The 27,325-nt window shown below is 43.0% G+C and overlaps 1 protein-coding gene across 1 annotated transcript in view; it reads right to left on the bottom strand.

Annotated features, from left to right (window-relative positions):
- The window catches only part of LOC140714225 (L-threonine ammonia-lyase), a 60,454-nt gene extending 41,093 nt beyond the window's left edge, over nt 1–19,361 (bottom strand). The window contains exons 1-6 of the mRNA XM_073025236.1: nt 19,131–19,361; nt 13,885–14,233; nt 10,951–11,067; nt 5,876–6,117; nt 3,511–3,676; nt 945–1,041 (exon numbers count right to left, since the gene is read on the bottom strand). Coding sequence (XP_072881337.1) covers nt 945–1,041; nt 3,511–3,676; nt 5,876–6,117; nt 10,951–11,067; nt 13,885–14,233; nt 19,131–19,228 — 1,069 coding nt within the window. The 5' untranslated portion in view covers nt 19,229–19,361. The remainder of the gene's footprint in view (nt 1–944; nt 1,042–3,510; nt 3,677–5,875; nt 6,118–10,950; nt 11,068–13,884; nt 14,234–19,130) is intronic.
- Nucleotides 19,362–27,325: the final 7,964 nt, after the last annotated feature.

The raw sequence follows: 27,325 nt of genomic DNA, 5'->3' as shown, positions 1-27,325 counted from the left end.
TTCCTGATCAATGTCATAATATCCCATATGGAAATAGATTGAATTATCATTCACCTCCTTAGGCAGCAGCAGCTTCCCCCTGACAACTGAGGGAAAATACCCTTCCTGACATCCAAGGAAGTCCCAGCTTCCAACCTCTAGACACCATAACCTACCCAGATGGAACAAACTGGCTTTTTAAACATGAACTACATCAACTAATAGTGCAGCTGGGGGATCTGAATCCAATCAACCTAAGGAAATTTTGTTTTAACTGTGAGGTTTCAACTAGACTGAGATTCTACCTTCACAGTTGTGGCAATTGGATTGATCAGCTTTAAGCCCTGATTCCAAACAAAATTACATGCCCAACACATGCAAAAATAAATAAATATTTATCTTTTGGTCAATAGAATTTTCACTCTAGGACTGTTGATTCAAGAATTTGTTTTTTGTGGATTTGAAACTTTCATAGATATTAAACTATCAGAGTAAGGTTCTCAACAGAATTCCCCATTGTTGTTTGCACTGTTATTGCAACATTAGTTGAAAGAAAAGGATGTTTCATCTTCCAGAAAGCCAACTCAACTAATTATGGAATTCATGCAGGTTGACCAGTGAGACTTCCAGCCCAGACCATTTAAATAGCTTTAATTGTGTTGCGTTCCTTACAGCTGAGGACAAGATGCTGGGTTATATGTTGTTGTATTAACACCAAGTTACTTCTAGAAAGTAGAAGGCAGGAGACACTTGGAATGGTTATACAGAGAGCTGTGAGCTAAATAATTCACTCCAGAGATTAGTAGTTGAACAGAAACTGTTCTATGATTAAACTGGTTAAGATAAAAAAAGAGTGAAGGAGAAAAGGAGGTGGGCAGGTAAACCAGACCTGGGCTATTTCTTGTAGGGCTACTTGGGCTAAGTAGCCACTTGTCATATATTTGTGTATCTCAGAAACTGCTTACCTCCATAGAGTCTGTGGTTGGTGCAAGATAATGCCTTTGGAGTAGGGTCCTTCCCAAGTGTTTGTTGTGCAATGGGATATTTCTCAGGTTCCACACCCTGCATGTAAATACAACTAGTGGTCATTCGCAGACACTTGACAAAAACACAGGCACTAGAAAAGAGAGGCATTGGGCACAATCCCAATATACAAGTGCAGTTGATAACACATGGGATTCCCATTCAAATTGATCTCACTGCATTGATTTCTCATCAGCAACACATTCACAGTGTGCCTTTTTACCTCCAGTCACTTCCACTGTTTCTGACTTCAGCAGCCAGATTTTTCAAGCTCAAAAGTTCAAATTACATTTATTATCAAAGGATGTACAAATTATACAACCTTGAGATTGCAGGCAGCACAAAACAAGAAACCCAAAAGAACCCTTTGAAAGAATGACAAGCATCCAATACATAAGGAGAAAAAAAACCCATGCACATCATGCGAGTAATGAGAGCGAGCAACAGCACGCTGGACTTCTTCATAAGTCAGGAATGCAACCAGAACATACTTTGAACTATATAACTGAGCAAGTCATTGTCAAAAACACAGGAATGAATGGTTGGCTTCATTTCTAGAGTTAGTCACAGGCTTGGAGATAGTTTGTTAATGTTGGGTGCCAAGATTGGTCTTTCACAATGGAGGAGCTTAAGTAGACCCTCAACTCCTTGAGCTGCATCACCAGTTAAAGCATGGTCAAGTCTGTACCTTGACTCTATCCATCTGCGTTAATAATATCTCCCATGCTTCGATGATACTCTTTAATAGAAAACAATTAGCAATCTGGGTTTTAAATTATTATTGAAGTAACCATCTCCCACATTTTGTAACTGACAGTTTTGTGTTTCAGACACCTTCCCTGCAGCAACAAACAAACTGCTGGAGGAACTCAGCTGGTCGAGCAACATCTCCCGGAGGAAAGGAATCATCAACATTTTGGGTCAAAATCCTGCATCAGACTTCTTGAATGGTCTGGGTCTGATAAGAAGATTATAACCCCTTATTCAAGTCCCTCCATCAGAGAGTTCGCCACCTTACCTATCAATTTCTTTCAAAAAAAAACTCATCAAATCGCTTATTAACCTTCAAGGGAAGGAACCAAAGGATATGCAGTATAATCACAAAATCTATTCCAGAATTTTGAATGTCCAAGGTCTATGGAGGGAAAGGGGTTGGAGAAGGGAATTATCCCTTCAGTTGCCATTTTAGGCCAAAAATTATTAGAACTCAATCCAATTTGTAGGCACATGACAACAATCATACAAACCATAAAGGATAAGCTCAAAGCAACACATAGAAAATGCTGGAGGAACTCAGCAAGCCAGGCAGCATCCATGGAAAAAAGTACAGTCGACATTTTAGGCCAAGACCAAGGATAAGCTCAATCCTGTCATCATCCAGTGTCCACAATTATAAACTACCTTGAGCATTTGAGTCTACCTCACTGTAATGAAAACAGTCTGACAGCCACTGGATATCACCATTGTCATTCTAATCATTTGTTGAATAGTTTATCCCAGTATTAATGTGTTTCTGCTTCAAATTGGAATGCCAAGTGACATAGTTCATTACCTCAGGCTTTAATCTCTGAAGTTTACCTTATAACTCTGACCTAAACTGGAGTGAAAGCCTCCTAGCTCTGCTGGTCATGTACAACAAATACAGGGCCCCATGGCAATGCCCTTCAACCAAATATTGGTTCATGTTAAGTTAAGCCCTCATTTGAAGAGGAATCAGGAAAATGTCTGCATCACCCATGCCACCCCAGGTGTCGATGACAGTGGACCAACTCTGCCAATCCAGCCTGTAGTCTTCACCAGCTTGGCCCCAAATGGTGATGCAGTAAAAAACATCGCTGCAGGAAATTCAATATCAAGGGTCTCAGAGGGCCCTGCAAAGGCTGCTGTACTGAGTCAACACCTCACTGACAACCTAAACAACTCCCCAACAAGAGCCTGTTTTCAGAGTGCCATGAAGGCCATTTTAATTAGTCCTTGTGAAGGGACTCTTCATTTCTCTTCCATTGAGATTGGTTTGATAATATCAAGAAAGAGATCCAGGAGCTAATTAAGGTGTTGTTGGATTGCCCCAAAGGGTAAAAAACCACATCCTCCTAAGTCTGTCCAACAAACCTTTGGCTTAAAAGAGCTCAAGGATTTCAATAAATGGCTGATAACTATGATATGTGTTGATCTTTCAGCAATGCCAAATACTCAAAGACTCTCTCCACCAGAGGAGAAAAGTCAATCTAGTTACAGAGAGGAAATCAGCAACTGTCTGAAGGAGCGAAACCCAATATCTGATGGGAGTGTGGATTGATGTGGACAAAATGAATCCATTCATTCTGCTTCAATGCAGATCTCCGATTCCACCACCTACAACACTTTACATTGGTTAGCTCAAAGTCCAGTTCCACCTCCCGCTCCACTGCGTTGACCCTTAGAAAAATAAGAAGTCAGGACTGTGTTAACTTTCCACCAAAAACACACTTTAATGTGATGGTAAGGAGTCAGTATGTGGATACTCACAATAACAGTAATAGCTGGGTTTAGGTGTTTGATGGGAGCTGCAGCTCCTGCCAGGATAAGGCATTCCCCACCTGCTGGCAGAATAATAGCATCCAGTTTGTTCACCTGCTCATAAACTTCGAGCCCCATGGTTCCCAGTCCTGCCAGGTATGGCGTGCTGTCTTCCCTATCAGAGAGATACACAACATGGTCACATCCACCAGGGGCCAATATTCCTTCCCTTTTGGAAAACAGTGGGGTTTCATAGTCACTAATTTATTTTACCTGGATCTCTGAATCTGGAATTTTATTCCAGGTAATAACCAATGTGCAAATATATATTGTTTGTAGTATTTTCACTTTTCACTAGATCGAGACTGTGTTCCCTTGGGAGAATGCCAAATCTCCTTAATCTGCTTATACGTCCTGGTGTTGCAGACATAAAGATACAGCACAGAAATGGATCCTTCAGCCTACTGAGCCATCAAACACCTATTCACACTACGCTGACATTAATCCCACGTTTTTTTTATTTTCCCCACATTCTCCTCGTCTCCCAGATTCTACCACTTATCTACACACTAGACGCAATTGACAATGACCAATCAACCTACCAACCTGCATATCACTGGGAGGATCACAGGGAGGACATGCAAACTCCACGCTGACAACACTACAGGTTAAGATCAAACCTGGCTCACTGGAGCTGTAAGGATGTGTCCCTGCTACCTGTACCTCCAAGAGCCATTTACATTGGGATTAAAACAGAATTCTGGGAATATTCAAAAGATCCTTGCAGTATATGTGGAGAGTGTAAGAAAATGTGCAGAGGAGACTTCCATAGCTTTCACATCTTTCTTGTAGTGAGGTGACCAGAAATGAGCACAGTACTCCAAGTGGGGTCTGACCAGGTTCCTATATAGCTGCACTATTACCTCTCGGCTCCTAAACTCAATTCCACTATTGATGAAGGTCAATACACCTTATGCCTTCTTAAGCACAGAGTCAACCTACACAGCAGCTTTGAGTGTCCATAGGATCCCAGATCCCTCTGATCCTCCAAACTTAACATTAATGCTATATTCTGCCATCATATTTGACCTACCAAAATGAATCATCTTACACTTATCTGGGTTGAACTCCATCTGTCACTTCTCAGCCCAGTTTTGCATCCTATCAATGTCCCACTGTAACCTCTGACAGACCTCCACACTATCCACAACACCCCCAACCTTTGTGTCATCAGCAGATTTACAAATATGTCCCTCCACTTCCTCATCCAGGTCATTTATAAAAATCACAAAGAGTAGGGATCCCAGAACAGATCCCTGAGGCAAACCACTGGTCACTGACCTCCATGCAGAATATGATCTATCTACAACCGCTCTTTGCCTTCTGTGGGCAAGCCAATTCTGGATCCACAAAGCAATGGACCCCATGCCTCCTTACTTTCTCAATAAGCCATGCATAGGGTACCTTATCAAATACCTTGCTAGAGTTCTGTATTCTTACCATGTTTTAAATATTTTTTAAAAAAATTATCTCACATCTATTGTCCCTTCTTCTGGATTCATACAGACATGAGAGAGAATGCAGTCTATCAACAATAAAAAAGAACAGATTTCAGCAGCAGCCTTAAGATTAAAAAACCTGTTGGAAAGTTATTTGGAGAATCACACAAAAACAAAAAAACAACCATATCGTGAGATACAAAATGGAATGATCAAAAACTTAGTCAAAGGGAGTTTTAAAGGCGATCTCAAAAGTAGGAAAAGGAGATGTAGGGAGGGAGTTAGTGATTATTGAAGGAGAAAAGTTAAAATAATGACTATAAATAACTGGAGGGGAGTGAGGGGGAAATTCAGGAGTACCAGGGGAACAGAATTCTGTTGAGCTGTCAACAGAAACAGAGGCAAATGAGGTTATAGAACCCATTTACCTTTCCAATGCAGTGGATAAAAGGTCAAGCCCTCAGTTGATGGGAGCTGTGATTCCAGCTTCTTGGTTAAACCAAAGGTAGTGACTTGAATGAGGGACGGAATACCCCAGGAACAATGATTCTGTGTTTGATGACCTAGCCACCTCACATTTATTACCTCTTCTTCCGGTCTCCTGTATATGAAAGACTGCCCGACCTTGGATGTGCAGAAGCTATCAAAGACATTAATATTTGTAAAGACTTTGATCAGATTTCCTCCCCAAAAAGCACAGCAAAAGGAAAATTGTATATTCTCATCCCTTTCCCAAATGCATTCAATAATAAAGGCCTGAACTACAAATCTGCCAAGGAAAAGTGAGGAGATCTTTGCTGAGAATTCTGCCTTGTTCCGTTGTGAAATCGGGGGTGCATCCCAGTTTATAAATAACTAGTAGTTTGGTAACTTACTCCTGCAGATAGAGATAGCCGTTCTCACTGGCCAGTTTCTGAGCATGGCTTTGTGAATCCTTTATGTTGCACCCATAGGTGATCACCATAGCGCCGTACTCACGGCAGGTTTTGACTCTGCTTGGTGGGGTGCTGGCAGACAGGATGACAAACACTGGGATGTGGAGTTCAGAGGCATGGTGAGCCACGGCCTTGGTGAAGTTGTTTTCTGATGCCAGGATCACACCCTTCCTCTGCTGTTCCTGCGAGTCAAACGTAGATCCAGTTCAGAAATTTGGACATTTATATCACAGCCGCAGTGGCTCACTGAAGGAGTTGTTCAATTTATCCCATTACCCCTCTAACAAATAGAACAGTCTAGTCTCTGGTCAAGAGCTCATCTCCTCAATTGCATTAATTAGCTACCTAATCCGTGCCTTCTTTAAACCGGGGAATGACATCTCTTTGATTTAGACTTATAGTGCGGTACAGCACAGAAACAGGCTCTTATCCGAGCAGACAATTATACTTATCAATACTCATTCCATTTACTACATGAGGTTTACAGCCTTTCATTCCTTGGTGATTCAGGCGCTTCTTAAATGTTGTGAGATATGGGGCACCATCAACACTAAATTAAACACTTCCTCATAATTGTCTCTGTTCTGATTCCATGAGAGTGTTTCTAGAACCTACATATCCAGATTTCTTAGGAATATACATGTGGGATCCTTTCCACATGCTGGACAAGGTACACAGTTAGATGTACACTTGTCATCCAAGTCATCCATTGAGTTTGTGCACAGTATCTGGGCAGCCTTGTCAAAATATGCCATCTTTCTCTGTGCCTACTCCTGACCCTTCATACATAGTTTAAATCACTGAATGTGCCCACAATATTGTGCTAGGCACAGAACTACAAATCCTAGATGCTATAGGATGCCAAGCAGAGCTACTGTATCTACTCCACAGCCTGTGTTAGTGACCACTGAAGTGAGCAGACTGTCAAAGAACCTTTCTGGTTCCCTTTGGTGCTGTAGGGAAGGAGATGCACAGACAAAAGCACAGAGAATAAGAACAGGAACATCTTCAAGACCAATCTGCCGTGAGCGATCTTTACAGTTGGAAGTTCATGTAGAAAACATCCACTGCTCTACCCCATTGTTCTACTTTGGTACCTCATCAAAAATGAAACTATCCCTACTAAGTCCTTGCTTTTCCATCTGTGTGTGTGATGGAGATTTTTGGTGGAGATGGAAAACCTGGAACATGCGAACTCCACACAGACAGCACCAGAGATCAGGAGCACATGGGTCAGTAGAGCTGTGGGGGAAAGACTTTACCAGCTGTGCTACCTGGGTGTTGGACATTGGCCCAAAGACTCTATTCCCTATTGTAATTTCAAGAAAGGGCTGCCAACAATTTCCATATAGCCATATAACAATTACAGCATGGAAACAGGCCATCTCGGCCATTCTAGTCCGTGCTGAACGCTTACTCTCTCCTAGTCCCACCGACCTGCACTCAGCCCATAACTCTCCATTCCTTTCCTGTCCATATACCTATCCAATTTTACTTTAAATGACAATATCGAACCTGCCTCTACCACTTCTACTAGAAGCTCGTTCCACACAGCTACCACTCTCTGAGTAAAGAAGTTCCCCCTCATGTTACCCCTAAACTTTTGCCCCCAACCCTCAACTCATGTCCTCTTGTTTGAATCTCCCCTACTCTCAATGGAAAAAGCCTACCCACATCAAATCTATCTAACCCTCCATAATTTTAAATACCTCTATCAAGTCCCCCCTCAACCTTCTACGCTCCAAAGAATAAAGACCTAATGTGTTCAACCTTTCTCTGTAACTTAGGTGCTGAAACCCAGGTAACATTCTAGTAAATCTTCTCTGTACACTCTCTATTTTGTTGACATCTTTCCTATAATTCGGCGACCAGAACTGTATACAATACTCCAAATTTGGCCTTACCAATGCCTTGTACAATTTTAACATTACATCCCAACTCCTATACTCAATGCTCTGATTTATAAAGATCAGCATACCAAAAGCTTTCTTCACCACCCTATCCACATGAGACTCCACCTTCAGGGAACTATGCACCATTATTCCTAGATCACTCTGTTCTACTGCATTCTTCAATGCCCTACCATTTACCATGTATGTCCTATTTTGATTAGTCCTACCAAAATGCAGCACCTCACACTTATCAGCATTAAACTCCATCTGCCATCTTTCAGCTCACTCTTCTAACTGGCCTAAATCTCTCTGCAAGCTTTGAAAACCTACTTCATTATCCACAACACCACCTATCTTAGTACACAAAAATACAACTGCAGATGCTGTGGATCAAAGAATACATACACAACGCTGGAAGAACTCAGCAGGTCAGGCAGCATCCGTGAGAAATGAGTAGCCAACGTTTCAGGCTGAGATCCTTCATCAGACCCTTCGTCACCTATCTTAGTATCATCTGCATACTTACTAATCCAATTTACCATTCCATCATCCAGATCATGTATATGACAAACAACATTGGACCCAGTACAGATCCCTAAGGCACACCACTAGTCACCAGCCTCCAACCTGACAAACAGTTATCCACCACTACTTTCTGGCATCTCCCATCCAGCCACTGATGAATCCATTTTACTACTTCAATATTAATACCTAACGATTGAACCTTCCTAACTAACCTTCCATGTGGAACCTTGTCAAAGGCCTTACTGAAGTCCATATAGACAACATCCACTGCTTTACCCTTGTCAACTTTCCTAGCAACCTCTTCAAAAACTTCAATAAGATTTGTCAAACATGACCTTCCACACTCAAATCCATGTTGACTGTTCCTAATCAGACCCTGTCTATCCAGATAATTATATATACCATCTCTAAGAATGCTTTCCATTAATTTACCCACCACTGACATTAAACTTACAGGCCTATAATTGCTAGGTTTACTCTTAGAACCCTTTTTAAACAATGGAACAACATGAGCAATACACCAGTCCTCCGGCCCCATCCCTGTTCCTAATGACATTTGAAATATTTCTGTCAGAGCCCCTGCTATTTCTACACTAACTTCCCTCAAGGTCCTATATCCTGTCAGGACCGGGAGACATATCCACTTTTATATTCCTTAAAAGTGCCAGTACTTCCTCTTCTTTAATCATCATAGATTCCATAATTTCCCTACTTGTTTCCCTTACCTTACACAATTCAATATCCTTCTCCTTAGTGAATACCGAAGAAAAGAAACTGTTCAAAATCTCCTCCATCTCTTTTGGCTCCTCACATAGCTGTCCACTCTGATTCTCTAAGGGACCAATTCTATCCCTCACTATCCTTTTGCTATTAATATAACTGTAGAAACCCTTTGGATTTATTTTCACCTTACTTGCCAAAGCAACCTTGTATCTTCTTTTAGCTTTTCTAATTTCTTTCTTAAGATTCTGTTTACATTCTTTATATTCCTCGAGCACCTCATTTACTCCATGCTGCCTATATTTATTGTAGATATCTCTCTTTTTCCGAACCAAGTTTCCAATATCCCTTGAAAACCATGGCTCTCTGAAACTTTTAACCTTTCCTTTCAACCTAACAGGAACATAAAGATTCTGTACCTTCAAAATTTCACCTTTAAATGACCTCCATTCCTCTATTACATCCTTCCCATAAAACAAATTGTCCCAATTCGCTCCTTCTAAATCCTTTCGCATCTCCTCAAAGTTCGCCTTTCTCCAATCAAAAATCCCAACCCTGGGTCCAGTCCTATCCTTCTCTAGAATTATACTGAAACTAATGGCATTGTGATAACTGGACACAAAGTGCTCCCTAACACATACCTCCGTCACCTGACCTATCTCATTCCCTAACAGGAGATCCAACACTGCCCCTTCTCTAGTTGGTACCTCTATGTATTGCTGCAAAAAACTATCCTGCGCACATTTTACAAACTCCAAACCATCCAGCCCTTTTACAGTATGGGCTTCCCAGTCTATGTGTGGAAAATTAAAATCTCCCACAATCACAACCCTGTGCTTACTACAAATATCTGCTATCTCCTTACAAATTTGCTCTTCCAATTTTTGCTCCCCATTAGGTGGTCTATAATACACCCCTATAAGTGTTACTACACCTTTCCCATTCCTCAATTCCACCCAAATAGCCCCCCTAGATGAGCCCTCTAATCTATCCTGCCAGAGCACCGCTGTAATATATTCTCGGACAAGCAATGCAACACCTCCCCCTCTTGCCCCTCTGATTCTATCACACCTGAAGCAATGAAATCCAGGAATATTTAGTTGCCAATCACACCCTTCCTGCAACCATGTTTCACTAATAGCTACAACATCATATTTCCAGGTATCAATCCATGCTCTAAGCTCATCCACCTTTCTTACAATGCTCCTAGCATTAAAATAAATACATTTAAGAAATTCTCCACCTCTTACTCTCTGTTTATTACTAACAGTGCAAACAACTTTACTATCTTTTTTTTCTTCCTTCTCCCATACATCTGTTTCCTACACTCTGGTTCCCCTCCATATCATGAATTTACAGTTACGGTAAGTTGCTGCTTCACTTAATTCCCAATGGGTAGAAATAGAGTGAACAGGTTTTAAAGGCACAGAGTACAGTAGCCCTGTGTCTTTAAAATGTATTCATTCTATTCTCACTCACCACCATTGGCAAGCTCCTAGCACACAGCGAGTCAGAGGCAGGGGCTCACTTCAAATATTAAATGAGGAGATTTTACAACTTGCCCTTCACAGTTCACATGAAAGGAACATTCACAATTCACTGGTCCTGCTATTAACAGCAATGGCTAGCAAACTCTTATTGTGGGTTTCACTGAAGAAGCTTGCTATCATTCAGCCATTAGCCCCTCACCTTTGTTCCTCAGTTCCCTCATCTCCTTCTCCCCATTTTACAAAATGAGCCTATGTTCCAGTGCAGATGAAAGATCCACTTCTCAACGCTGCTTATTCACAACATTTTCTGATCCTTTTAGAAGGTTCCATGTGTTGATTGCTGCAATGCAGTTTTATGAGGAAGGACAGAAAATCTGACATTCTATACCTGTGAGAGTGATGTCAACAGGTACCACACTCCTCGCTCCTTCACACTGCCCGTGTGATGCAGATATTCCTTCTTCAGGTAGATTTCCATCCCATATTGTTTTGAGAGCCTGGAATACTGGAAATAATCAATTTGTTCATGTAATTTCAAGATCTTTGTTCTTATCAAACTTTTGCTGGCAACTTGTGCACATCTGTCAAAGGTACTACAGACAACTCTGGAAGACTAAGAGCTGAAACTAGATCTATAATTGCATAATGTTAAGTTAAAGTTAAAGTCTGTCCCGAGCCTTCAGGCTCATCAGGCCGGTGCTTATGCCGGTTTCCGTGGTGTGAAGCGACTGAGAGTACAAGACTACCCCCCCCCCCCCGCCCCCCGGATAGGATGCCAGTCTATTGCGGAGTTAACCCCCAGCATTTTGCCAGTACCCATTTTCAGCTGGATGGACTGGAGCAATGTGTAGTTAAGTGCCTTGCTCAAGGACACAACGCGTTGCCTCGGCTGGGGCTGTTGGGGTCCGATCCGGAGCCCACCTTCCGGGTCTTGCTCCAGTCCACAGACTCCGGACTCCGGGCCTTGCAGCCAGCCCTCCTGTCACCCGGAGCCATTGGATCATCTTGGCTTAAGGAGGTACACCTGTCACCTATTAGGTGGCAGGTGTTTATAAGGGGCTCGGGGACTGAGCCTAGTTGGGGGGGGTGTGTTGTTGTTGTCGTCGTTGTTGTCATCATCATCATCATCATCATCATCATCATCATCATCATCATCATCATCATCATCATCATCATGATGCTCTGAAGCTGGTTTAACTTGCTCTGTACCTGGTCCGCCGGCCCTGAATCCTGCTCTGTACCTGGTCCGCCGGCCCTGAATCCTGCTCTGTGCCTGGTCCGCCGGCCCTGCTCCGTATCCTGTTCTGCCCTGGTTGCCGGCCTGCTCCGTATCCTGTTCTGCCCTGGTTGCCGGCCTGCTCCGTATCCTGTTCTGCCCTGGTTGCCGGCCTGCTCCGTATCCTGTTCTGCCCTGGTTGCTGGCCTGCTCTGTATCCTGTTCTGCCCTGGTTGCTGGCCTGCTCTGTATCCTGTTCTGCCCTGGTTGCTGGCCTGCTCCGTATCCTGTTCTGCCCTGGTTGCCGGCCTGCTCTGTATCCTGTTCTGCCCTGGTTGCTGGCCTGCTCTGTATCCTGTTCTGCCCTGGTTGCTGGCCTGCTCTGTATCCTGTTCTGCCCTGGTTGCTGGCCTGCTCTGTATCCTGTTCTGCCCTGGTTGCTGGCCTGCTCCGTATCCTGTTCTGCCCTGGTTGCCGGCCTGCTCTGTATCCTGTTCTGCCCTGGTTGCTGGCCTGCTCTGTATCCTGTTCTGCCCTGGTTGCTGGCCTGCTCTGTATCCTGTTCTGCCCTGGTTGCTGGCCTGCTCCGTATCCTGTTCTGCCCTGGTTGCCGGCCTGCTCCGTATCCTGTTCTGCCCTGGTTGCCGGCCTGCTCTGTATCCTGTTCTGCCCTGGTTGCTGGCCTGCTCTGTATCCTGTTCTGCCCTGGTTGCTGGCCTGCTCTGTATCCTGTTCTGCCCTGGTTGCTGGCCTGCTCCGTATCCTGTTCTGTCCGGTTGGTCTTGTTCCCCTTCTTCTCTCGTGTGTGCTGGTCCTGCTGTTCCGCCTTATTTGCCTTGCCTGCGCTGTCACTCTGTCTGTTGCCTTTCCCAATTTACTGGTGTATCACAGTAGTCCTGCTGCTCACCCTAGACCCAGCTCCCTTCTGTTCCCTTGCCTCTGTCGGGTAAGACAGGCTGTCGCCATTACCCTACGGGTGGTTCTGCCCCTTGCCTCTGTCGGGGATGCCAAGCTGTCTGCTGTTGCCTTGCGGAGGAACTCTGTTCCCTTCCTACCCCTCACCTTAGATGGGTTGTGCCCGCACCTGCCCAGGCCTCCATGTCTCCGCCTGGGAGGTGGCCCTGCCTGGGAGTTATGTGCCTGCCCCAGGGATCCTCCTGCCCCGCCTGTAGTCTGGGATCCTGCTCCGCCTGCCTGCTCTGGGATCCTGCTCCGCCTGCCTGCTCTGGGATCCTCCTGCCCTGCCTGTAGTCTGGGATCCTGCTCCGCCTGCCTGCTCTGGGATCCTCCTGCCCTGCCTGTAGTCTGGGATCCTGCTCCGCCTGCCTGCTCTGCTTGCCTCGCCTGAACTCTGGGATCCTCCTGCCCCGCCTGCACTCTGGGATCCTGCTCTGCCTGCCTGCTCTGCTTGCCTCGCCTGAACTCTGGGATCCTCCTGCCCCGCCTGCCTCGCCTGAACTCTGGGATCCTGCCCCGCCTGCCTCGTCTGCGCTCTGGGATCCTGCCCAGCCTGCCTGAACTCTGGGATCCAGCCCCACCTGCATTACACCTTGCATGCCATGGCATCCCCATCCTGTCCTACTCCTAGTACTTCAGTCCATGCGTCCTGCATTTGGGTCCATTCCATGTCCGCTCCTGACAGGGGCTGAAACTCACGACCTTCGAGACCACTTGGCCATGCACCACACAGAAATTGCATAATGGACCAGTTACAAAGATTGCTGGGAATTTAGTGTTGAACTTGTGTGTGCTGTAGTATTCTATATGGTCATGAGTTCAAGTCCTGCTCCAGTACAGTGCAGTACTGGAGTATCACACTGTCAGATGTGAACTCTGTATCTTCTTGGCTAGACATAAAAAACATCTATAGTTAGTGAGCAAGGGTGTTCTGTTGACTTGTTCTGACTGATGTTAATACTCTAACAATATAAAAATGGATTCATTACAGTGTGTGGGACTTTGTAGAGCATTTGTAATGCAGTGGCATTGTCCCTACAGTGATTTGAAGGAACTTCACTTGTTACTTACAACTCTGCCAGGACCTGGAGAAACAAAACTTCTGCCTTAAGCTTCAATGACAGTGCCAGGAAATGAAGCAGAACCTACCGTGCAAGGAGTTTTCTGGATTCCATGCTGGATTTTAAAGGCTGCTGCCCTAATGTCCTCAAATGGAGCTTGTCTGCTGCTTGCTTCAGGAGAGGAGCTGGTCTTGTGTGGTGGCATGTTCTGGGCAGTGCTGAGCAGTTTCTCTGAGTGGCCTGTTACTGTCATTTTCCAAGTCTTAACATCTTTGCCCAGGTACTCATCCTCCCCGAAGTCCTTAAGCCTTTCCGGGTTTATTGACCTCTGCTGAAGTCCTGGATATCCATTCCTGATCGGGTCATCCCTCTGCCTTTGGGAATCATCACTCACGGGCTGATGACTCTGCTGATCTCTTTCCACACCACTGTGCCAACTGCAAATTAAGACAAGATGATGTAAGGCGTGAACTCTAGAATTTATTTCCATGGAAATGTCTTTCCTTTACTCACAATGGCTTATCTAATAAACCTGCTGCTTCACTGCTTCAACAACCTGGATACAATCCTAGCAACACACACAAAATGCTGGAGGAGCTCAGCAGGACAGGCAGCATCTATGGAAAAAAAGTACAGTTGATGTTTCAGGCTGAAACCCTTTGGCAGGACTGAGGTCTAATCCTAGCTTTGGGTGCACGTCCTCCCTGTGGATTTCTTTGGAGTGCTCTAGTTTCCTCTCATGTCCCAAAAATATGCATAAGAAATAATTAGTTACTAGTTTCATTGTAGTAGTAATTTAATGGTAGTTTGATTATCCCTAGTGTATGGGTGAATGGTAGAATTGAGGCAGGATTTGCACGAAATATTGAAATAAAGTAGGATCGGCGTAGTATAAATAGGTAATTTATGGTTGGTATAGACAGTGAGCCGAAGGCCTGTTTCCATGATTTATAACTCCATGACAAGGTTTTCATGTAAAATTGTGATATAATGTCCCGAATATGAGCCTGATGCCTGCTTTAGGGGCAGTATAATTGCATAGCGGTTAGCGCAACACTTTACAGCACTAGCTACGAGATTGGGGTTCGATCCCTGCCATTTGCACATTTTCCTCATGACTGCATGGGTTTCCTCTGGGTGCTCTGGTCTCCTCCAACATTCCAAAGACATGCAGGTTAGGGTTAGCGAGTGGTAGCAATGCTATGTTGCCACCTAATGACACTTGTGGTCTGCCCTTCACAATCCTCGCTGATTTAATCTGATGCAAACCACGCATTTCACTGTATGTTTCGATGTACTGTACATGTGATAAGTAAAGCTAATCTCTCCATAACCTTTAATATTAGCCAATAACTCACTTAAATTAAAGGCAACAGCATGCATTTTTACAGTGCTTCTAATGTACTGAACTCCACCAGGAATCATAGTCAAACAACATTTGGCATTAAGTAAGTGAGATTCTAAAATGTGATCAAATCAGCAGGTGGAGTTAATGAGATGGGATTTAGAGAGGGAATTCCAGAGCTTTCAGGTCAGGAAATGTTCTGTGACATGTTCATGCTGATTTGTGAATCTGGAATGGGAGGGGTGTAAAGGAGGATGACCTGGGGTGAAGTGGATGGATATTGTTGTTGCTGTTCTGCCAAGTACCAGAGACTCAATGACAGCTACAGACCTGTGTTAGTAGGAGATAACCTCACTTACAGGGAGCTTGGACAACTCCAGACTGAACAGCAACGACACCATAATGTTAGAAATTCCATTGCATGGTTGCATCAGGGCAGGAGGGGGAAAACGTAGTCCGCTCACCCCTCCCCAGGACAAAGTCATGATCCCTCTTGCAGATAGAATCATGTAGGAATCCAATGGAACCAGGAGTCAGAGCCAGAAGAACAGAAGCTGGAAAGAAATGATGCTTCTATGATATAATCCTGCAACTGAACTCAAGACTCATTCAGAGAAAATGAGGAGTAAATGGGGTTATCTTCACAAGTCTGGAAGTGGCAATCTTTCACTATTAAACTATTTCAGTGATAACAATGAGCTTGTTCCAATTTGACTTCTTTGATAGAAATAAAGCTTGCCACATTAAATGAAAGCAATGTGATGTGAGTCCACTTGTACCCAACGGGAGCTTTCATGCCAATCTACTAATCGGGATCCTACAGCAGGATTCAAAGCCATTTAAGAGGCATCATGGTTTATGCAGTGAGTGTCACTTTCTTACTCCTGTTAGCATGCTCATAATCAACAGTTCCAAAGACCTGAACAAACTCTAATGGGAAAGGAGTTCCAACAAACCTTGCACTATTAAATTGTGTTTTCAAACTTAGGAACCTTTCCTTGGTTTTCTCCTACTTAATCTTGTGATTCATATGTCTCTGGGCTGATTTTTATATCACAGTTATAAAAAATGACTTAGTAAGGTGTGAGGAGTAACTGCCTAGAATGTAGCTTTTCCACAACTTTTATCAAAGTGGCCAAACATGTAAATTCCTGTCCTGTGTTCATTTGACAGAAATTCTTCTTCCGGTCACATTGTACCCCCTGAGAAAATACATGTAATTGCATAAAAATATACACACAGACAGTCCTTACAGACAGCAGTGGGAATTGAAGCCCCATCAGTAATCACTGGCACTGTAACGTGATTGTGCTAGCCACTATGCTACCATGCCGCATGGTTCAAATGTGAACTCGGAGAGAATACAAAGAGCAGTGGATACGGACCAGTCTATCACGGGTAAAACCCTCCCCATCACTGAGCACATCTACAAGGAAAAAGGTATCCATCATCAAGGACCCCCACCATCTATGCCATGCTTTCTACTCGTTGCTGCCATCAAGAAGGAGGTACAGGAGCCTCGGGTCCTACACCACCAGGTTCAGGAACAGTTATTACCTGTCAGCCATCAGGCTCCTGAACCAGAGGGGTTCACATCATTCACCCCAACACTGAACTGGTTTCACAACCTATGAACTCACTTTCAACAACTCTACAACTCATGTTCTCAATACTATTTATTTATTTATTATTTAATTTTTTTTTTATACATGTATGATTTGTTGTCTTTTGCACATTTGTTGTTTGTCTTCATTTGTGTGTAGTTTTTCATTAGTTCAATTGTGTTTCTTTGTATCTACTGTGAATGTCTACAAGAAAATGTATCTCAGAGTAGTATGCTGCATCTAATCAGCCTCCCCGGCCATTCAGAGTAAAGAACTCCAGAGATACGTCATCCTTTAAAAGAACAAATTCTGATTCACCTTTTAACTCACTGTCCCTTTGTAACCATGTCTGCTTGTTCAAGACTCCCCCATCCACTCTTTCATGATCCTTTAGTATCTTACAAGTTTCAGTAAATCACCCCTTATTCCTCTGGACTCCAAAGGAGAATTACATTGATGAAAACCGGCTGCCTTATCACTGGAGCTTTAATGTGTTTGAATAGATTAAGCAGATTAATCTGTTTAAGAATTGACGTCTCTGCTGTGGGCTAAACAAAGCTGTAAGTAAACAAAGCCAATTAGAAAGCATAAAGTAGGGCAGAGCTATCAAATAATTGAAAAACACATGTCACAAAACAGAAGACATTTATGTGCTACTTGTTCTCATCTGTAGCTGAATTCATCTGCCAGCATCCACGTAAGTCTAATAAAAAGGTAACGAACTGCTGATCGGATACGGTGGATTGACAATGTACTTTCATCAACAGAAGTTCCATCTCCTCGGTCAGAAGGTGAAGGGTTCAAGGCCTCTTCCAGGCACTAAGTGGCTGATTGGAAGTGAGGATGTGATCTCCAAAAAGTAGATTAATAATCAGCAAGGGATTATCGAACAAAGAGTATGCTTGCTATCTTGGTGGTAGGGTCCCTATCTCGGAGTCAAAAGTGACCCACGTGGAGTACAGATTTGGGGTTAGAGGATTTCAGTACCCCTGGAGGATTTTTATAAGCATCAAGAGGTGCTGAAGGAAACTGATGTCCTGAGTCATCTTGCAGTGTGTTTCATAACAGAACAGACATTACAATACCAATTCAGATATTCAGGTCACAGATATTCATATTACAGTTTGTGATTCATTTTTCTTTCACTTGAACATTTTGTCAATCAGTAAAGAATGGGCAGTGAAAACTGATTCAATAGTCAAAGAGTCACATTGTTCAGACACTGTACTTAAAAATTACAGAGTGATGATGTCAGAGCAGGAAATTCAGAACAAAAAGCACGGGGGTGGAGGGGACACATTACTGTGTTTCACTCAGCATCAAGTAGTAGTGTAATTTCATGCAGTTGTTCAGCTTTGCAGTCTGTAGTTACTAATCAGGCTGTGAATTATATTGCAAATTTGTTATGATAATATGCACCCTGTCAGTATGTAACACAGTCCAATTATTGCATCTGCTGTAAATCTGAAGTAAAACAGAACGTGCTCGAAACACACTGCAGGTTGAAGAGAGGAACAGTGAGTAATTCAACTCATATCCCTTCATTGAATCAGAGCAGTGTAAACACAGAGTGAGCTTCCTGTTACTTGCTTCCAACCCCTGACCTAACTTGGGTGATAGATAGCTTACAATCAGAGGCACCCGCAAATGGTCATTTGAGTTATAGTTCCCAGTCATAACCCATCCCCGTCTGAGAATGTCTACCATTTCCATTGCCAAAACAAAAACATTCGCTGGTCAATCAGTATCTGTAAAGTCAGATAGCTTTTCAGATGTGGATCATCCATCGAAACTGAAGGCTAAGCCAAATTCCGTATACAGTAAAATGTTCAGGAAATGACAGGTACTTCGTGAATACTAGAGAAATTTGTTTCTTAATTAGCCAAAAAAATTCTATCTGTCCTGTTTTGAACTGTAAGGGTTAGACAAGCCCTTATATCAATCTCCATGAAGTTAATTTTAAAAAAAACTTAGAACTACATGTACTTTACTGTAAACAATAGATTATACAATCCAGCCAGTCAAACAGGTGTTTACCCGAATACGAGAAATTCTGAATCCAAAGCCCATTTTTGTCTTTACCCTTTGCTCTTTTGCATTAACCACCCATCTAAATCTCTTTCATTTAATTTTTAGCCGTATTCTCTTCCTCTGGGCCCTTCAACCACAGGGGCTCCCGTCAAGTTATTGTGGCAAGAATAAAGAAATGATGCAGAACCCTGGTAAACCATAGTGGGAGGAAGGAGGACAGGCCCCACTTTCAACCTGGTGTGGGCCATTTAGTTTTGGCAGTAACACAGTGGTGTTCCCTACAAGACACAGTTTTCAAGGGATACAGAATTCTGAAACGTGGCCTATTCCTAAAAATAGTAAGTTCAACCCAACCTTCTCCAAAAGGGATCATATTCCTCTTCTTCTGAATTCTTCTTGAGCGCTTTAATGCTCTTGGACTTTGAAAACAGAAACTGGGCAATGAGGTTCATATTTCCCACGAGATGTGGACACACAATACCACACAGGAGAAAACTGATGTTAGCAGATACTTGTTCTCTTCAATACTTTTGTATAAAAAAACAAAGTGCTGCACTTGAACCGATTTCAACTTCAGTACCACCAACCTACTTGCGATGACTGTGGGTGACACTACTGCTGCTATTATTTAAAGAGATTATTCTACCTGTCAAACTGTCTCTGTCAATCTGGCAAATCCTCAGTTACATCTAACCTCCTCACTGAGCAGCGCTGCTAAAGCTTTGAAGATTTCCTAAGAAGAGAGCTCAATGAGGAAGCATTTCTGAGGTGATTATTTATAACTGCACTCTGTTTAATACACAGAATTACAGAATCAATTAAATATTTGATGTTATAAAGACATTCTTATACTCAGGACATTCCAATGCCTCAATAGGTAAATAAGCTGCTTCACATTTTGGATTAAGTTAGAGCCAAGGACACAAAGCACACAGAAACACACCCTTTCACCCAACCATGAAAACAGGCGTCACAATTATCTGTGGTATTTTGGAGAAAGAGTCCACTATAGTCAGTGTTTGGGGAGAGGGGTTCCCCTGTACTCAGTGTTTGGGGAGACAGATTCCCCTGTACTCAGTGTTTGGGGAGACGGGTTCCCCTGTACTCATTGTTTGGGGAGAGAGCTTCCCCTGTACTCAGTGTTTAGGGAGACAAGTTCCCCTGTACTCAGTGTTTAGGAGAAGGGTTCCTCTGAGGTCAGGGTTTGGGGAGAGGGGTTCCCCTGTACTCAGTGTCTAGGGAGAGGGGATCCCCTGTACTCAGTGTTTGGGGAGAGAGGTTTCTCTGTACTCAGTGTTTAGGAGAAGGGTTCCCCTGTACTCAGTGTCTGGGGAGAGGGGATCCCCTGTACTCAGTGTTTGGGGAGAGAGGTTTCTCTGTACTCAGTGTTTAGGAGAAGGGTTCCCCTGTACTCAGTGTTTAGGAGAAGGGTTCCTCTGAGGTCAGGGTTTGGGGAGAGGGGTTCCCCTGTACTCAGTGTCTAGGGAGAGGGGATCCCCTGTACTCAGTGTTTGGGGAGAGTGATTCTATTATTCAGTAAATATGGTAACTTTTTTTTTCACAGTGAATCAAGCCAGAAAAAGCAAATTCAACTCTGATTCCTGATTCTGATTGTGAATGAATGCTTGTGTTGGTGCTGCATCTGATTGAAGGATCCCACTTCTGTTTTGCAGGTTGAACAACCTGCTAACAAACTGTGTTCAAAGACCCAGAACAGCCACTTGGGTGAAATGCTGCAGATCTTGTGATCCCTTGTGTAAGTGCATCATAGGACAAACTAGAGATCTAGAGATACCACAAACTGAGATGAAATAACAATATTTCTGAATAAATTAAAAGCCTTCCTTTCACTCCTACCATATTGTTACAAATCCAGTATTCCATGTCCTCAATGCACTTCCTCAACTGACAGAAACCAAGAAAAATGTTAATTCATTTGTTTTAGCAATCCCACTTTTACCACCAGTGTGGACCCCATCAAACTAATCTTTCTACCAGGCCAAGAACTCCTAAGGGGATAAAGTCTGTGGTAGGCTTGTCTTCATTCTCTGGGACAGCTAACCAATAAGCCAGAAAAATAATCCAATTGATAACTCATTGTAGTCTTCTCTGCAGCCTCATCAGTGCACAACCAGTTAATGATCATTTGTCTGCTTTGAAGTTGCATTTACAATGTCAGAAATATTCCAGACAATTTGTACACAGGAAGAACCCACCATTAGTGACAAAGAGCGGTTAAATTGCTTTAAATTTATATTGGTTCTATGATGGCTTTGCGCAGCATACCAATTATAAATGACACCATGTAATCTTCCATTTCTACCTGAGGAAGCTAAGGTTTTGGTTTAACTCATCATCTGAGTAACAATAGCTAGAATGATGTACCACTTCCTCAGCATGGCCCTCTCTGCTTCAGTGATCAACTGAACCCAGCGTTAGGATTACTAATCCAGTGGAATAATTCTTTAATCTAAATCAAAGAATGCTTCTCATGGATAGAAAATGGGATTAATGTAGGATTCTACACCCATGACTGTGTGGCTAGCCATAACTCAAATGCCATCTATAAATTTGCTTATGATACAATCATTGTTGGAAGAATCTCAGATGGTAAGGAAAGGGCGTACAGGAGTGAGATGTACCAGTCAGTTGAGTGGTGTTGCAGTAGCAACCTTGTATTCAATGTCAGCAAGACCGAAGAACCGATTGTGGACTTCACGAAGGGTCAGATGAGGGAACACAAACCAATCCTCTTAGAGGGATCAGAAGTGGAGAGAGTGAGCAATTTCAAGCTCCTGGGTGTCAATACCTCTGAGGATCTAACCAGGATGCAACGTATTGATTCAACTGTAAGGAAGGCAAGACAGCAGCTATATTTTATTCAGAATTTGAGGAGATTTGCTTTGTCAACTAAAACACTTGGAAACTTCTATGAATGTACAGTGGAGAGTATTCTGACTGCCTCCATCACAGTCTAGTATGGGTGCATGGGGGCTACTGCACAAGATCGAAGTAAGTTACAGAAATTTGTAAAATTAGTCAGCTCCATCATGGGTACCAGCCTCCATAGTATCCAAGGCAAGGAGTGGTGCCTTTGGGAGGTGGCGAACATCATTAAGGATCCCCATCAACCAGGTCATACCTTCTTCTCATTGTTACCATCAGGAATGAGGTACAGAGGCCTGAAGGTACACACTCAGTGATTCAAGAACAGCTTCTTCCCCTCTGCCTTCCATTTCCTAAATGGACATTGAACTCATGACCACTACCTCACTACTTTTTAAATTTGTTTTTTGCACTACTTATTTTTAATTTAACTATCTAATATATATATATTTACTGTAATTCAATTTTTCTCAATATTTATTTATCATGTATTTTATTGTACTGCTGCTTTAAAGTTAACAAATTTCACGACATATGCCGGTGATATTAAACCTGATTCTGACTAGCATAAGGAGATGATTAGCATGGACTCAGTGGGCTGAAGGGCTTCTTTACATGCTGTATCTCTCTATGTTTCTATGATGCCTATCATTTAGTGTCTGAACAGTCACCTTCTGACTGCATGTTAAATACCCTTTGTCTCTGCAATATCATGAGTCAGTAAAAACAAAGCTAAACGCTACAGGAAATGTTGAATCAAAAGAGGAAAGTGTCAGAAAAACTCAGAAGGCCATGCAGCACCTGTGGTGAGAGAAACAGGCAGTATTTCCTTTCTGTGAACCTTAGTCAGCCAAGAGCCTCAGCAGTACTCCAGGGCATGAGATGAATTACTGAAATTATGAAGCACTCTTCATTTCCTAAGCCTTATATACACAGACACAAAAGATATAAGAGACTCTGCAGATACTGGAAATTGTGAGCAACACACATAAAATATAGAGATAGAGAAAAGGGATCAGCCATGATTGAATGGCGGAGCAGACTCAATAGACCAGATGGCCTAATTCAGTTCCTATTTCTTATGGTCTAAAATGCTGGACGAACTCAGCAGGTCAGGCAACAGCTATGCAGGGAAATGAACAGTCAATATTTCAGGCTGAAACCCAAAACATCTGACGAAGGGACTTGGCCCAAATTATTGACTTCCTTTCCCTCCATAGATGCTGCCTGACCTGTTGAGTTTCTCCAGCATTTTGTGTGTTGCTCATGCCTTACATACATTTTCTTTTTCTTCTTGACTGAATTTACTACCTCTCTCGACAAGCAAGGTTCCTTGATGTTCCCATCCTTGTCCTTCCTTCTTACTGGAAAATACCTGTCCTGTGCTCTGTGCAGTTGGTCTTTAAAGACTCTGCACATGTCAGATGTGGACTTGCTCAAGAACAATTATTTAAATTAACTCTCCCTAGTTCCTGCCTAATACTCTCATAATTTGCTCTGCTCCTATTTAATACTCTCCTGCAAGGTCCATAAATATATTCTTAACTTGAAACTTGAGGAGTTTTAATCACTGTTCCCTACTTATTCTCTCACTGAGAAGTCAGTCATCTGGCCAGGCTCATTACCTAACACCAGGTCTAGTATGGCACCCCTTTTGTTGGACTATCTACATATTGATTTAAGAATCTCTCCTGGATGCATCTAACAAATTCTGCTCCATCTAAACCTCTTGCACTAAAGAGGTCCAGTCTATTTTAGGGAAGTTGAAGCCACCCATGAAAACAACCCTGTTGTTTTTACACCTTCCAAAATCCGCCTGCACATCTTTTCCTCAATGTCACCACGGTTAATGGAATGTCTGTAGTATTACCCCATCAGAGTCATTGCACCTTTCTTATTTTTGAGTTCCACCCATATAGACTCAGTAGATGAGCTATCCATTATCTTCACTACCTTTTCTAAAATATCAAAACCCTGATACATTAAGCATCTATTCCTGACCCTCTCTCAACCAAATCTCTCTTGTGACCACAACATAATAGTTCCGTGTAATGATCCATGCTCTATTCATTGCTGAACTTAGCATTCCTAGTATTCAAATACCCCACACTGCAACCTGTCCATCCCATTGTGTCGATTGCTCCTGCCTGTTTTACTGATTGAGACATCTGCCTTCTTTTCAATCCTTCCACTTTCTGACCTGGTTCTCTTGCTCCTGCCAAACTAGTTTAAGCCCTCCTGCGAGGAGCATTAGCGAATCTTCTGGCCAGGATATTGGTTCCCCTCCAGTTAAGGTCCAACCTGTCCCTCTTGAACAGGTTATCTCTGCCCAAGGACTTAAGAACCTTTAACCCTGCCCCAGTACCAGTTCCTTTGCCTTTCAATTAAACTGTTTCCATTCCTGCCCTAATTAGCACATGCCACCAGGAGTTATCCAGAGATTACTACCTTCAAGGCCCTGCTTTACAGCCTCTTTTGCAACTGCCTATACTCTCCGAGCAGGGCCTCTTCACCCTTTCTCCCTACGTCATTGGGGCCAATGTGCACCACAATCTCTAGCTACTTCCCCTCCCTATTGAGAATGTTCTGCAACCGCTCTGAGACATTTTCAAACCTGGCACCCAGGAGGCAACACACCACTCCGGTGTCTCTTTCATAGACACAGACTCTGCCTGTCCCCTTAACTATCAGGTCTCCTATCACTATTGCTCTGCCAGATTTGCCCTTCTCTACCCACAGTGCCACTAACCAGGCTTCTGCTCTGCTCTGATAGGTTATTTCCCCCCCCCCCCCACCCCAGCGGTATTCAAAGGAGTATAGTTGTTGCTGAGAAGAATGATCGCAGGCAAACCCTGCACTGACTATTTACTCCCCTTACTTCTCCTGCTGGGCATCCATCTATCTGAAGCCTGTATATTGGGTGAGACCACGTCAGTATAAGTCTCATTATGACCCCTGTGGCTTGCCATAGAGGTTGAGCTTCTATGGTTTTTGAGCACCTGTGTTTACTAATCAATATCTTAACTAGAGTTGTTAAGCCCTTGTTTTTTTCAGTTTAATCTTCTCAAGTTAATTGTGGCTGGCATGTGTTTCCCAGATTATATGATTATTTCAAGAAGTCTCCCATTCAGTGCCTTTGTATCCCACTGTAGCCCTCTCGGTAACCCCACCTTGGTTTGTCTCCAGTGTTGAGTCGAGGGCCTCCGTCAGTCAGAGTTGACCATGGATATAGCGTCCTTGCTGTCTAGATATGCAAGCCTGGGCACTATGATATGGAGAGCAAGCTGTTGCCCATGCAGCAAGCTCCCCCTCTCCACACATCTGATGAACCCAAAGGAACGGCAGAGACCGATACAGTTTGGTACAGCAGTGTCTCAGGAGTTGCCAGTCAACATTGAACTCAATGTGGGACTGCCTTAAGGACCTCAGCTCCAGATATTTCCAGTTGGCGTTTACTCCCAAAGCCTTCCCCATGAATGGGTTTAGCCACAAGGCAGCAGAAGTTTGAGATTGAAGTTTTCTTTCTCCTAGATGAGCTGCCAATCATGGTTGATGAGCCTCATCTGTCCAATCAGTTTAGTTGATTTTAGGTTACATGATTTAATGAAGTCCAAGGATCCTGATATGCCTGACAGTCCGCTTCTTCATCTGTATGTTAAGAAAATTATCGTTAACCATTTTTACTAATGGATCAAAAGATGATATAACTGGGAATGCTGGTGTGGCTGTTCTTGTGCCTGAATTACAGGTAGCAATAAAGAAACATCTTTCTAACCATTTATCAGTATACACAGCAGAATTTGTTGCCATTATTTTGGGCTTACAGTGGGTAGAGGAAATTTGTCCTTGCAAAGTTGAAATTTGTTCAGATTCTTTTTTGGCTTTGATTAGTTTTTAAATACTGTAGGTGATTCTAGCAGAAGGTCAGATTTACTGATGGAAGCTCATCAAACTTTATTTTATATTCAAAGTATTGGTTTACATGTCCTTTTCTTACGGATCCCTGCACATAGAGATGCTGTAGGAAATGAGAGTTGATTGTTTGGCCGAAAAGACCGTTAAAAGTTCAACTGTGGATATAGACCTTCCACTTAGCAAATCAGAAGCTAAGGGGTTGGTGGGGTTAAGAATTAGGGGATTTTGGCAAAACTTGTGGAATAATGGGCACAAGGGGATTCGCCTTTACAGGATACATAAAACTGTTGGGTTGATGGGAGAAGGGGGTAAACAAGAAGGGAAGGAATTATATTGACTTGACTTAGAATTGAGCATATTATGCGTAATTGTACCTTAATTGTACCCTTGTACCTTGTTGGAAAACATCACTGGGGTGTGTAGGTTTTGTCATCGTTATGAAAAGTTGGACAAATTCTTTTACAATGTGAAGCATATAAGGTTGAAAGAAAAAAATGCATGCTGCATTACTATTGTTGGGGTGTTGATAGTTTTCATTTAAAAACTTTACTAACTTATGGAAGTGACTTTAATTTAATTCACAATATTGTATTTCATTATTTACAATCTATAGGGCTTTTTGGGGTAATTTTTTTTATTGATAAAGACCATAAGACATAAGACATAGGAGCAGAATTAGGCCATCTGGCCCATTGAGCCTGCTCCACCATTCAATCGAGGCTGATCATTTTTTCTGTCTCCTTCTCAACCCCAGTTCTTGGCTGTCTCCGCATAATCTTTGATGCCATGTTCAATCAAGAACCTATCAATCTCTGCCTTAAATACACCCAATGACCTGGCCTCCACAGCTGTATGTGACAACAAATTCCACAAATTCATCACTCTTTGGCTAAAGAAATTTCTCTACATCTCTGTTTTGAAAAGGCGCCCCTCTATCCTGAGGCTGTGCCCTCTTGTCCTAGACTCTCCCACTATGGGAAACATCCTTTCCACATCTACTCTGTTTAGGTCTTTCAACATTTGAAAGGTTTCAATGAGATCACCCCTCATCCTTCTGAATTCCAGCAAATACAGACCCGGAGCCATCAAACGTTCCTTGAATGATAACCCTTTCATTCCTGGAATCATCCTAGTGAACCTCCTTTGGACCCTCTCCAATGCCAGCACATCTTTTCACAGATGAGGGGCCCAAAACTGTTCACAATACTCAAGGTGAGGCCTCGCCAGTGCCTTATAAAGCCTCAGCATCACATCCTTGCTCTTGCAATGAGCAAGGATTTCAATGAGCAAGAGCTAGACCTCTTGAAATGTATGTTAACATTGCATTTGCCTTCCTCACCACCGACTCAGCCTTCAAGTTAATCTTCAAGGTGTTCTGCACAAGGACCCCCAAGATCCTATGCATCTCAGATTTTTGGATTTTTTCCTCATTTAGAAAATAGTCCACACATTTATTTCTTCTACTGAAGTGCATATTTAGCATCATCTGTACTTCTTCCTATAGATGCTGCCTGGCCTGCTGCATTCCACCAGCATTTTGTGTGTGTTGCTTGAATTTCCAGCATCTGCAGATTTCCTCGTGTTTGCGTGGTCCAAACACTGACCCCTGTGGAACACTACTAGTCATTGGCAGCCAAGCAGAAAAGGATCCTTTTATTCCCATTTGCTGCCTCCTACCAATCAGCTAATGCTCTAGAACTGCTAGGGGTTTATTTCCCAATTCTCTACACCACACACCAGCCCAGCTG

Source organism: Hemitrygon akajei, chromosome 21, assembly GCF_048418815.1.
Source record: "Hemitrygon akajei chromosome 21, sHemAka1.3, whole genome shotgun sequence".
NCBI classification, from domain to species: domain Eukaryota; kingdom Metazoa; phylum Chordata; class Chondrichthyes; order Myliobatiformes; family Dasyatidae; genus Hemitrygon; species Hemitrygon akajei.
This window is presented reverse-complemented; position numbering and strand designations above follow the sequence as displayed.